Consider the following 13,279-nt stretch of genomic DNA (forward strand, 5'->3'; position numbering starts at 1 on the left):
CCATCCCTGGAAGTATTTAAAAGACGTGTAGGTGAGGTGCTTAGGGACATGGTTTAGTGGACATGGTGGTGTTGGGTTGACGATTGGACTCGATGATCTTAGAGGTCTTTTCCAACCTTAATGATTCTATGATTCTATGACTAGACAGAGCCCTCGAATGGTTGTCCACCATTTAGTGACTATTGCACAACACTACGCTTTGGCCATGCTTTTCGCTCTTTCTTGCGTTGAGAGGTGCCATGGCTGTAAAAGCCAGATAAACTGGCTCTGTGACTCCAGGGGATTTGTAGCTGCAGAAGGAATTTCCTCTGCAGAGCTGCAGCTGCCTCTTGCGAGAGGAAGAGGAGACAAGCAGGCAGAATTGGCTCTGTTGGTGTGACCTATTCTTATATCACTTGTGTCCTTAGGATCTAATTCCTTTGTTACTATTTAGCATGAATAGTAAGTTATACTTTCAAATTTAATATTAAATTGCTGCTCCAAGTTGTATTCAATCTCTTCTGATGCAATGCTGTTCTATGTTTGTGGGCACTGTTATTGAGGGTGTTATCACATTTTTGTGCTTCTTGGAAACTTTGTTTCTTAAGATCTCTGTTTTCTGAATTCAGTCTCAAACTTACAGCATATCGAGCTTTAAACTAACATCACATCTGTTTTCTTTACTGGAAAGAGAGCTCAAAGAAAGCAGACAAATCCCCTAAGTCAGCTATTGGTCTGTTGGTAGAACTAGGAGCAGAAGAATAGAATTTGGCATATAGTCTTTTGGTTTTATCATTAGAAAAATTCTGCGATGTCTACAGTACGGTGGGGGTTCAAATGTTATCTATAATTACACAAAGAAGCATTGAAAACGTTATATTCGTTGAGGATAGTAAATGCATATACTTTATCTGGTTTATAACTAGATGTAGGACTCTATTTGGAGAAGCTTCTGTTTTGCGCATATTAAAACTTAATATGTTTTTTTAAATATAGATTGCTGCAACATATCTGACTGGTGACAGAACAGATGTTGATGCTTCAAAAATATATATGCAATTGTCAAAAAAAGATCCTGTAATAAAGCTTCTGTATGTTACTCCTGAGAAGGTTTGTATTTAATTTGAATTGTAAAATCATGGAGGCAACAAGAGGTGGACTACTATGAAGTATTAAAGGGGAAACACTGAATTTGGAGTAGGCTTCTGGGGAAAAAAAAAATATTTTTTAGGTAATTCAGTAAGACTCTGTACAGATGTAATTAATTTCAATCAGTAATTAACCAAGAATGAGAACTGAGTATGTTTGTACAATTTAAATTCTTAAAACAAAACCCCCATGCCCATCCATTTCAATACATCTTACTGCATATTAGTGCCTAATTGCTGTCAAGTAGATATTAAAATCTAGACTACTATGAATAGGATAATACAGGGAAAAAATATTTAACTGTCAAGGTAATAGGTGACTGTCAAAAGATTGCCTTGTACTTAATTATATGCTGCCTTCAAAAATTGTATTATTCCACAAGAGCTTTGTAAGAGGGGACTGTTTAGTGTGCTGATTATGTTTCTTTCTTCAGCATTGTCTTTCCCTGTCTTTCGTGACATAAGTCGTTTAAATTTACTCAGATTGTAGGACCTCTGGATAGACGATCCTAGAACCTTGTGGTAATTCCACACCAACTGCTTCGTTGCCAATTAAAATGAAGCTGATTGCCATCTTCTTTATGCCTTCAAGCGTTACCTGTGCAGTCAAGATTAACTTTGCTGTACAGAACAATTGTTTCTGTATTCTCAGTCAGGTAGAGTGACACTTTGCTCTGTTAGTTTGCTTTCTAATGCCACTGGTGGATGTGTACCTAGGTTTGTGCAAGCAGCCGACTGATGTCAGCCCTGGAAAATCTCTACGACAGGAAACTCCTAGCGCGTTTTGTCATTGATGAGGCCCACTGTGTCAGCCAGGTAAAAACCTTGATTTGTTTTTCAAAATGGCAAAAGACTTAATTGGAGCATCTTACTCGGTTTCACTTAAATTTTGTTTTTAAACTAGTGGGGTCACGATTTTCGAAAAGACTACAAACGACTGAATATGCTCCGCAAGAAGTTTCACTCTGTTCCTATGATGGCTCTTACTGCCACTGCTAACCCCAGAGTACAGAAGGATATTCAGAATCAGCTTGAGATGCTAAAACCACAAGTGTAAGTTACTCAGCGGTTTCCTGAAACAATTTGTTTGTGCCGCAGAAATTTTGGAAAATTTAGTTAAAGTAAGAAAAGCATTACAGGTTCATCTGAAATACTCATGTAGTTGTACCTGATTAAATGAGAATGTATACGTGGAATTTAATGTGAGTTATGTGCAAAATGTTAAAGTAAGAAGAAAAAAAACTTACCAAACTCTTCCTTGCATGATTAAGGAAGCTGTTTAATAGAAAATAACATCATGAAATTTTCTATGTCACTGACAAAATGTGCAAGTTGTATTTTAGGGTGCTTTTCATGAGAATGCTGGGAAACTGCAAAAGCATTGGCAGTAACGTAGATAATGAGGTACCATTGGGCCTGGATTGTATCGTAGTGTTTTCATTGTACACGATAGAAAAATAAAGCATTCTGTTTTGTTGAATTTCTTATTTTAGAAATGTATTTTAGGGTAGAAGGAGGGAGGTGACACTATATTTTGCAAATTTGATCAGTCAAATGTGGATGCAAATATTCAGAAGGAAAATGAAGGCGAGGCAAATCACTGTGTGCGTGTTTGGTTTATGGGCATTTCTTCCTTCTACATAGTGCCATGTAGCTTTGTTTTTTTCACAGACACAGGAAAAATACAGGAATTTTTAGGCCTAAAGTATGGGTGACATGAATCTCCATGGGCATAGTGGAACAACTATTCTTTTGCAGATAATGCAGAATGAGCAGTAGTTAGTTGAATTTGGGACATTCCAGTCAATACCTAGCTTGCTGAAAGGATTACTGCACCCATAAAGCTGACGAGCATCCGTGAACTGTCATGTTTTAGGTTTACAATGAGCTTCAACAGGCATAACTTGAAATATGATGTATTGCCCAAGAAGCCAAAGAAGGTGGCGATGGATTGCTTGGAATGGATTAAAAAATATCATCCACGTGAGTACTGAGCAGCATAGTGTGCTTGCATGCATTTTTATGAACTACTTTTTAAGGCAGGAAGAGCTTTTATAATGCTGTAAAAACCCCAAACTTGTGCCTTTCTGTAAGCAACTAATATATTTACAAAAAAAAAAACCAAGTTGGAGGCAAAATGATATTATTGATAATGAGAATCAGATTTATGGGCATCCTAAAGTTAAGACTTCAAGTTAGGATGGAAAACTAAATTATGGTAATGCTCTTGAGTAATCTTTCTGGAGGTTGCCAGACCTTTTAGCATCGTGTCTTCAGAGTATAAAGGTCAACTAATATCCATACTGGTTTAATTGTTTAATTCTGTTGGTCTGCTTATCTGCGGTTCCCCGTGAAGATATCTTCAGGGTTTCCTATCTTTCTAGGCTCTCTTTTGGAGTCCTGCAGCTCCTGCTGCTGGAAGCTGATTACAGCAAGCTCCCTTCATAGCTTCTCTAGTGCTGTAACCTAGTATATCGTTGACTAAACTGCTCTAGCTCTTGATTTATGTAGTTCTTTATTCATGTACTGAGCAGGAAAACTTTTCTTGATTCCACCTTGCCAAAAAAACAGGAAATTGGGTGAGGAGAAACTAACAAAAACATCTGATGTTAATAAAGTTACTTTTCTTTATCATTAAGCAGTTATTGCATTACACTTACCAGCCTCTCACTATTGGAATAAATGTATTTGCTTGACAGGTATGACTGTTAAGCAAGTGAAAGGGAATAAAGCTGTATTGTGGCACAAATCTTTTTTTATATATTTGCAGATGACTCTGGAATAATTTATTGCCTTTCACGTCACGAATGTGACACAACAGCGGCTATTCTGCAGAAGGAAGGTCTTGCTGCACTTGCCTATCATGCTGGCCTCACTGACTCCAACAGAGACCTTGTACAAAAGAAGTGGATTAATCAAGAAGGATGCCAGGTAAAGAAAAGCAACTGGGGGAAAAAAGTGAATAGAACTTAGAGCACTTTTATCCCTCTTGGCCTAGTAAATGAAAGCAAAGTTGTGTAATGTTATTGCCAAATCGGATGCAGTATTAAATAACTGATCCGAACAGATCTGCCAAAACACATTAGCCATCTTTTTATTGGGGGTTTTACAAATCACAGACTGCAGCACTGCACCAAGGTATGATACTCCAGGAGGAAGGAACTGAGCAGTACAAGGCTTCTGAAACAGCCCTAGGCACGCTGCTGAATTGTATATTGAGACTCAAATTTGGAGTTTTCCCTTTGTCTGGAATAGCTCTTCTGAAAGGAGAGGTGTTTCTGCTATTTTGTACTCGTCTTGCAGGGTTACAATTGAAATTCTAGGTTCTGCAGTTTCATAATCTTGATCGCCTGTCTATTTTCAGTGCAGAGTGCTGCATGAATAACTTTCATAACTATGTAACAAATGATTATTTCCTTCTTAGGTTATATGTGCAACAATTGCCTTTGGAATGGGAATTGATAAACCTGACGTACGCTATGTTATTCATGCTTCTCTTCCTAAATCTATAGAAGGTTACTACCAAGAATCTGGCAGAGCTGGACGAGATGGTGAAATGTCTCACTGTCTGCTCTTCTACAGCTACAGTGATGTAACCAGACTTAGAAGGCTAATACTAAGTGAGTTCTCATGTTTGTAACTTAGTGGAGACAATATTAAAGTCACTTAGTTGCTGGTCTCTGTTTCATTTAGACTGTGTTATTTTCTCATTTAGAAGTGCCGTAAATAGTATGGTATTGCAAAGATGGGAGGACTGTGCATCTTTACCTGAATGGTTTTCTGTAATGAAAGATTTTTGTCACTTGTACTTAATTTTAGTCAAAAACACTTTGCTTCATACATATCCATCTCTTGATTCTTGTCATTCTAGTCTTATTTCCCTTCTCCATTCTTTAAAACTTTAGAGGTAAAATCTGTCCTAGGTTAGTTCTGTACTAACCTACTCATCTTTTTTTAAGCAAAAAAGAATATTGTGTTTTGTCTATCTGATAATATACAAAAATGCAGAGGTGCAGATTTAACAAACAACTGAATTTATTGCATTCCAGTGGAGAAAGATGGAAACAGTCACACAAGACAGACCCACTTTAACAACCTCTACAGTATGGTTCACTACTGTGAGAATGTAGTTGATTGCCGGAGAATTCAGCTTTTGGCCTACTTCGGGGAAACTAACTTTAATCCCACCTTCTGTAAAGATCACCCAGAAGTAATTTGCGATAACTGCAGTAGAAAGACGGTAAAAATCATAGTTCTTATTTATAGTGTTGTTAAACTGATTTTGCATTTAGCTGCATTAAAAAATGGTTACATGACATTTGGGAAGGCAAATAGAGAAAATGAATAAGATGTCTTTTTGTGATGCTAGGTGCTTCGAATTATTTTCAGGGTTTAACCTAGTGTAGAATTACACAGACTATCCATGGACTTGTGGTGCTCCTATTTCTATCGGGGGAGGACTGGTGAGGTGTAAGGATGTTCCTTAGTGTCGATTTTCTTGGCTACAGTGCTTACAGGAGGCAGGAGCTAATATAAGATCCACTGGCATGGCTATGAGGAAATCCCTTCAACTGCCTATTCTGATGTTTTGAAGGCAGCTTTGTGCTGCCAGAGTAGCACAAGTGCCACATTAGGAGGTGTACACTGCTTGAGGTGGCCCAAAGATTAGGGTTTGTGCGTCAAGGATCGAAGCAAACTCGTTAGTGGCGTGAACAGGAGTAGAAGAGAAGATAGCTGTTGAAGCAGACAGGGAAGACTTACTGATCTGTATGAACCAGATCAGTTTTATACCTGATGATATTCCTTCTTAGTCCTATGTTTGAAGCATTACCTTACATAGCTTTGATTGTAACAAAATTTGACTAGAATAATGCATATTCGGTCCAGTCTTCTCATTTTAATGCATATTGGAAGTGTTAAGTTCTAGTGCGTGGCAGCAGAATAATTATGGGAATGCTTTCCAAACGATTTACCTTGATTGCCAGTATTCACGCAGCAATCTTGCAGCTTACTCTATAGAATTAACACAATAGAGATTATATACAATCAGTTGGTACGTATTACTGCATTTTCCAGAGTATTATCAAATCCAGAATTCCTGTGACTATATTGTATCACTGTAGGTGTACTAACTAGAAGATCACTATTTCTCGGTTTGGAACAAAATGAATTAATTTTGTTGAAGCTCAATAATGAAAAACAAGGTTGTCAGTAACAACTTGCATTAGGACAGAACCACGTAACATTGTTTCCTAATCAAGTCTATTTTAACAGGATTACAAATCAAGAAATGTAACAGATGAAGTGAAGAGCATTATAAGATTTGTACGAGAGCATTGTGGACAAATGGGACGAATAAATGCAAAGAGAAATACAGGTTCTGGAAGATACACATTGAATATGATGGTAGACATTTTCTTAGGTAAGTACTGTTCTTCCAGAAACAACACCTAAATAGACTTGGTGCATAAATTCCTGACTAAGTATCAGGAGGTCTGCGCAATACCAGCAATGGTTTACAAGAAGATACATTTTGCAAAATTATTCTTCCCAGGAATCTCTTGGTGGTAAGTGATCCAAAATAAATGAGACTAAAGCTTTAATCCATTTCAGGTTGCTATAGTGATAATACTAGATTTATGGTGGTGCTTGGAGTTTCTGGTGCTTAAATGTGTTTTTATGTGCATAGACTATGGAATACCCTTGGGAATCTTTCACAGGTCTGTAAATACATACGTACGTAGGCTTTCTAATCGCCGACTAATTCTGTGATTTCTGTTGCACAGGTACAAAGAGTGCGAAGATTCAGTCTGGAATATTTGGGAAGGGAGCTGCCTACTCAAGGCACAATGTTGAAAGACTGTTTAGAAAACTAGTCTTGGACAAGATTCTGGATGAAGACTTGTATATCACAGCTAATGACCAAGCGGTAGCATATGTAATTCTAGGAGAGAAAGCTCAGGCTGTGCTAGATGGATCACTACAGGTGTGCAACTTTTTTTTTTTTTTTTCTCTAATGTATTGTTATAAGGGAAGCGCTACAGTTTTTATGTAGCGTATACCCTAGGGTAGTTTAAACATAGTTTGCCTACCAGCTGAAGTACAGGAACTAATCTTTAACAGATGCAGGGAACAGAATCCAACAAGCATGATTTCTAGTCCACTATTCTAATAATAATGTTGTGAGGCAAAAGGTGAGTTTGAGAGGATTGGAGAGGATTAAATCTTCCTCTTCTCCCCCCATCCATCTGATTCCAGCTTGACAAGAAAGGAGAGTTATGACCAACACAGAAAAAGCTGGCTAAGAAGAAAAGAAGGAACAGTGCTACCTTCTTCTGCATTTTCTGCTCTATTTTTTTCCAGTCATTGGTGAGCTCTGATGGAAAATGCACTTCAAGGTCATGGAACCAGTCCCAGAATTGCTTGAGGCAATGTCTCCTCTGCATTAGTGCTGTGTTTGGAGAAGAGAAGAGCCCTCAGCATTAGACCTAGTCACCTCTGTTTAAAGCTAGCTGTAAATTGGGTTCTCAGGGATTTTTTCCCTGTGTTGTGTATACTCTGCTAGTCCTTTGTAGAAGAAACTTAGGGGCAGTTGAGTAGCCTGTAAAAAAAAAAAAAAAAAAAAAAAATTTACCCATTTGCTCCCCAATAAAAGGGTAAATAGCTTTTTTTGGTCCATCGAAAGTGTACTTTCGGTTTCCTTCACTGTTTTCCTGTGTTATCAATCAATCTTCTAATGATGGCTCTGCAGTAACTCCCCTGACAGAAGTTACTGATTGGCTTATTTTAACAGGTGGAGTTTCATGAAACAGAAAGTGCCAGTGCCATCAGAAAGCAAAGGGCTTCCGTGGCAAAAATGTCACAGCGGGAAGAGATGGTTAAAAAGTGCCTTGGGGAACTTACAGACACATGCAAAACACTTGGGAAAGTCTTTGATGTGCATTACTTCAATATTTTCAGTACTTCAACTCTAAAGAAAATAGCAGGTAATGTCAGTTTTTCGTTACTCGGAACCTCTGTCAGCAGTAGACTGCACATGCAATTGTAGCCTTTTCTGACAGAAAATCTACGGTTTCTAACATTTAGCGAGAACAGGTTTAAGTATACATAACTGAGCGAGTCCTGTGGAAGTAGCTGACACAGCATAGATTCCTTGGAGCTGCAGTTTATGATGTGGCGGTCCTGCTGGATAAGTACAAGAGCCACCCAAGTAATCATACTGCAAAACAAACTTTGAAGCATTTTCAGAGAAAACTTTTGGGCTTTGTTTTGTGCTAACCAACTAGAAGAATATCTGCTAGAATAAAAGCCTGCTTCCTTAAGGACTTAATGCATAGGGTGGCACTAAAAGGAATTAATTTCCTCCAGAATACTCTACCATCATCTCTCTTCAAAAAAAGTTAGTTTGTTTGACATATCTAATTGGTACTTTGTTACATTGCAGAAACCTTGTCATCTGATGTGGAGGTTTTACTGCAGATTGATGGTGTCACAGAAGACAAACTGGAAAAATATGGTGCAGAAATAATTAAAGTGATGGATAAGTACTCTGAATGGACCACACCAGGTTTAGTATACTTTGTACCTAAATGTGTGCTTGCCTGCTTAGTACCCTTCTCTCCTCCTCTGTCAGAAGTTTCACTCAAAAGTTACCTTGTTTTAAATACAAATAACTAATTCTTGCAGTTTAATACTTACAAAAAGGGAGCAATTGCGCACTTTCAGAACATACAAAGGTCTTTGCTATCTTCTCACTAGTTAAATTCAGCGTATCTCTGAAAGACTAAAAAAGGAAAACGGGAACTAAGCAGACTGCTCTGCTCCTAACCTATTAGTTATTGGGATTTATATAATATGCTTAGTTATAATGAGAATTCTGACCTTAAGGTTAAAGGTCTTGCACCTCCTGCATATTTTTACACCTGCATCTACTATGTATGGGTAACATTGTAGCCTGGCAGATAATCAATAACTACTACCTTTTATTTTTCATAGTAATTGAGGTCAGCAAGTTCAGGTCTTCACTGACTAGCCCTTGCTCAAAGGTGAAGAACTTTCAAAACTAGGTGTAAAAAAAGCTATCAGGTCAGAATGGTAGTATTTTATAATGCCTTGCACAGCTCTAACCTTATATACAAAGTTCAGCTCAGTGGAGAATTGAGCCCCGAGGCTAGTTAAGTCTGGTAATTTCACGTGAATGTAGCATGTAGCCTATGCTGTAATTAGAATATTTAATACAGCTTGGCTACCAGATTTGACATTGGGGCCTGCAATTTTAAAGTGATTCATGCTTACTTTTAAGGAGGTTGTGCTTTCATACACTGCAATGAGAATAAATGCATGGCTACAAACCTGATTTTGAAGTATCACATCCCTCTTGATCATGACTGAGAAGGAGCTCTCGGCTCTCTAAGCCTTTCAGTGTCTTCTGATGCTGTTTTTAAAAACAAATGCCGTATATGACTGTAGTATTTATGGTATATCCCATAATCCTTTCCAGCTGACGTAGGGAAGAGAGTGTAAAGGCAGAAAGCCCAGTGTTACCAAAGTAGTTTAGACAAGAAGCCAAGCTAGAGAAGATAGGACTGGCTGGTATTCTTTTATGTCATGAGATAAAGCAAGGACAGAAGGCAGTTTTGGATAACACCAACCTATGAAACACCTTTAGCTGAGCCTGGAGCATCACCAGCATGAAGGCAGTGCAAAGGAGGTTTTGAACAGCAAGGACAGAAATTCTGGTACAGTCATAGAATCATAGAATCATTAAGGTTGGAAAAGACCTCTAAGATCATTGAGTCCAACTGTCAACCCAACACCACCATGCCCACTAAACCATGTCCCTAAGTGCTGCATCTACACGTCTTTTAAATACTTCCAGGGATGGTGACTCAACCACTTCCCTGGGCAGCCTGTTCCAATGTTTAACAACTCTTTCAGTAAAAGTGTGTCAGTCAGTGTGTTCTGGCTAACTGTTCTGACTGGCCCAGGCAATGTCTTGATTTCGTTAGTTTTAACTCACTGTCTATCTGTAGAAGATGCTGCCTGCCAAAGTGTGGACACAGCTACGGGAAGCACTGGCACACCTGAGAGCGATGAAGAAGCAGAAGATGTAGTTACAACCTCAAGCTATTTTTGCAATAATGCAAACCAAAGAAAGAAAAGGAAAAGGCCGCCAAACTTCAGAGAATCAAAGAGGAAAAAGACAAGTAATGGTGGCAGCCAGCAGTTTCATCCCAAAGGGTATGTTGCTTGTGGTCATTTGTAACTTTTCTTTGTCCAGAATAGCATGATGATGATCCCAGAACTGCACTGTTATCCTACTGCATTTTCTTGAGTACGTATGAGCTTTAAGAATGGCATTAGAATTATCCAGGTACCTGGTAACAACTGCTCTACTTTGGTTTTCTAGCATTTTCTGTTTAAAAAGCTCCTGGTGAGGAAGGATGTTTAACAGTTGTCCTTTGTTTCTCACTCTTGACTGCCATAAACTAAGTAGTGACGCTAAATTTCAGTGTGCTGCCAAAACCATTATTAGCAGGCTGACTGGATTCTGTGCTTGGAAACATAAAGATGGCTTGAAACTTTGAAGATTTGATGGACTATTTGAACTTCAGTTCCCAGTCCCTTGTTAATTCAGAACTTCTCCCTCTGATGGTACCATACAAGGCAACGCCTGCATCAAGACCATAGCATTTGAATCTAGGAGTCTGGTTGGTCTTGAGCTTCTAGGGCAAATCCACCACCAAACTATCACAGGGTGATGAAAGAGCCAGGCTGGACCTCATCCTTTGAGTCAATGACCTTATTTTAGCAGTTCACGTAGTTATTAGTCTGGTCACTCAAGTAGTAACAGTTTGTGCTGAAGGTCTGTGCTTCAAAACATGATGATTAATCAGTGCTGAAAGTGAATGAATGAAAATGGAGAAATGGTTGAAGAAATTCTGCCCTCCCCAAACCCTCTTTAAAAACAAGGGGGAATGACATTAGAAAACTTGAGCAGTGAGTTCTTATTTGGATTTTATAGTTGTGCCTTTTCAATGTTTGCTGTGCTCTTAGCTTGCCTTGCACAAAAAGGAAGTAAATTAAAGTTGCCAGTACTGTGGTATGGTCAGGTTAATTAATCGGCCTAGAAATTTTACCTTGCTTGGTATATGAGGGAGAACATGAGGTACAAAAGAGCAGTTTTGCAAACAACCCACATCTTGCATTTCTGAAATAATTCCTTGAAGGGGGTTTTGTTCAGTCTATAAGTGTCATAGAAATCGCATTATCTTTCAGCCGGGAGGAGTTCAGGCCATTCGGAAGAGCAGCTCTAAACGGTACTAACATGCTCTCCAAAACATTCTGTAAAATCCCCACCTGAAGAGTCATGCCTGAATTTTAAAGACTGTTAGGTTTTACTGGTATATTAACTACCTACGTTTTACTGCTTTAATGTTGCATTCATCATCAAAGAGAAAATATGGTCTATCTTATTAAAACTCATTGCTTTCTGCCATTGTCTGTTCTTTCCAAGGTTGTTTCCTTCTCTGCCCTGTTTTTCCTCATTCTGGTCTTTGTTTTTTGTAGCAAATAGCAGTTCCCAGCTCAGTAGGTTTTACTCCCACCCTTTTCACCTTCCCATCTACTAAAATATTAGTCATTAAATGCTGTTGACCCTGAAGTGTCACTTAAATGTTAATACTCTAATTGGATTAATAGGAGTCAGGTTGGTTCAGCATTTTCTGTCCCTGTTTCAGGCTGCTTCTTGCCCTTAGGCAAATGCCAGAGCAACAGCTACACTTGATTTACATTTCAAAGGTATATTTGCAGCCATGTGTATTAAAAAAAAACAAAAAAACAAAAAACAAAAGCACAAAAACCCCAAACTTTTTAAAAATAAAAGCATAGTCTTCTAGAAAATCTAATGGTGGTATATATTACATGAAGTACACCATGGGTGTAGGGAATGCGGCAAGTAAAGCAGATGTTTGACACATACCTTCTCTCTAAATTTTGCAGTGGTTACAGCAAGTACAGAAGGACCAAAAGGCCGTCTAGCTCAAAGCCTCCAGCTTCGTCTGGCTACAGCGTGGCATCGTACAGTGTTAGTGCCATGCAAGGAGCTGCTGGAAAGCTGGGGATTATGGCACCACCGAAACCCAAAGCCAGACAATTCCTTCAGCCTTCATATTCAATATTGTAACTAGGAAAATGTAAATACTGTATAATAGCAAGCCCTGAAGATGTAATTGTTGTTTATTAAATCTTTGTTTCATTTCTGAGACTTGTACATTTGTCAAGTACAAAAACCTCACATTAAATAAATGTTTTTAAACTCATAAGCTTATTTGAACCTTTCTACTATAAACAAACAGAGTTCTGACCGGTTCTAGAAACCCTACTATTTCAGTGGAAATAATCACTGTAAGCCTGCTTTACAGCTATCTCAGGGATACACTTGAGACCACACATCAAAAGCTGATGCTGGAACTGTGCATCCCAAAGCTGTGGTTGCCTCTGTTCTTCTCCCTTGCTAGTTGCATGAGTACTTCAGAGCTCGATAGCTGAGCTGCTCTTCTGAAAATCCAAGTCTTGGGATGTTCACCTGAGAGAAAATATAATTAATGTTTGTAAGTTTCAAATTTTATTCCCCAGATACTGGGGCTGGAGAGCCTCCTGAGAGTGCCAAGCCCTGCCCCAGGTGTGCTTTGTTTAGTTGTTAATTTTTTTTTTTTTTTAAACTGTGATCTTGTCACAGCCACGGTGAAGGGCATTTGAGCTGCCCTCAGCTTCCACTTTCCCACCTCGCACAAGGTAAGCCTGGTTTGTTCAGCAGAGGGGTTGAGACGCACCTGTTTGTACCCGCACGTTCACTGAAATGCCTGGCAGCGCCTGGCCAGGATGAACTGTTTGCTTGCTTGACTGGAGCAGAGGATTTTATCAGCTATTTCTGGGCAACGAGTCCGTGATGGCTGGTCTTGTGTATTTTATGACCCATCTTGTGAGCCTTCAGACTGTTTCAATTAACCTCACGGTTAAAAATGTCCACTTTTTCTCTCCTGACCGTGCCAAGCTGCAGCATGTATTTGTAGAGCATAATTACATCATTCCTCTTTGCCGCCCGTGGTCCGTCTATCATGACTTTGATCCCTTGTACAGCAGTCCTGGGC

At 38.9% G+C, this 13,279-nt stretch overlaps 1 protein-coding gene across 1 annotated transcript in view; it reads left to right on the top strand.

The window, feature by feature from the left end:
* BLM (Bloom syndrome RecQ like helicase) overlaps window positions 1-12,396 on the top strand; it is a 17,433-nt gene extending 5,037 nt beyond the window's left edge. Inside the window, exons 5-17 of the mRNA XM_009280385.2 lie at window positions 976-1,089; window positions 1,845-1,943; window positions 2,032-2,180; window positions 3,004-3,110; window positions 3,898-4,058; window positions 4,552-4,747; window positions 5,177-5,367; window positions 6,402-6,549; window positions 6,914-7,113; window positions 7,921-8,113; window positions 8,572-8,694; window positions 10,160-10,367; window positions 12,129-12,396. Coding sequence (XP_009278660.1) covers window positions 976-1,089; window positions 1,845-1,943; window positions 2,032-2,180; window positions 3,004-3,110; window positions 3,898-4,058; window positions 4,552-4,747; window positions 5,177-5,367; window positions 6,402-6,549; window positions 6,914-7,113; window positions 7,921-8,113; window positions 8,572-8,694; window positions 10,160-10,367; window positions 12,129-12,312 — 2,073 coding nt within the window. The 3' untranslated portion in view covers window positions 12,313-12,396. The remainder of the gene's footprint in view (window positions 1-975; window positions 1,090-1,844; window positions 1,944-2,031; window positions 2,181-3,003; window positions 3,111-3,897; window positions 4,059-4,551; window positions 4,748-5,176; window positions 5,368-6,401; window positions 6,550-6,913; window positions 7,114-7,920; window positions 8,114-8,571; window positions 8,695-10,159; window positions 10,368-12,128) is intronic.
* Window positions 12,397-13,279: the final 883 nt, after the last annotated feature.

The sequence above is a fragment of the Aptenodytes forsteri genome, unplaced genomic scaffold, assembly GCF_000699145.1.
Source record: "Aptenodytes forsteri isolate BGI_AS27 unplaced genomic scaffold, ASM69914v1 Scaffold83, whole genome shotgun sequence".
NCBI classification, from domain to species: domain Eukaryota; kingdom Metazoa; phylum Chordata; class Aves; order Sphenisciformes; family Spheniscidae; genus Aptenodytes; species Aptenodytes forsteri.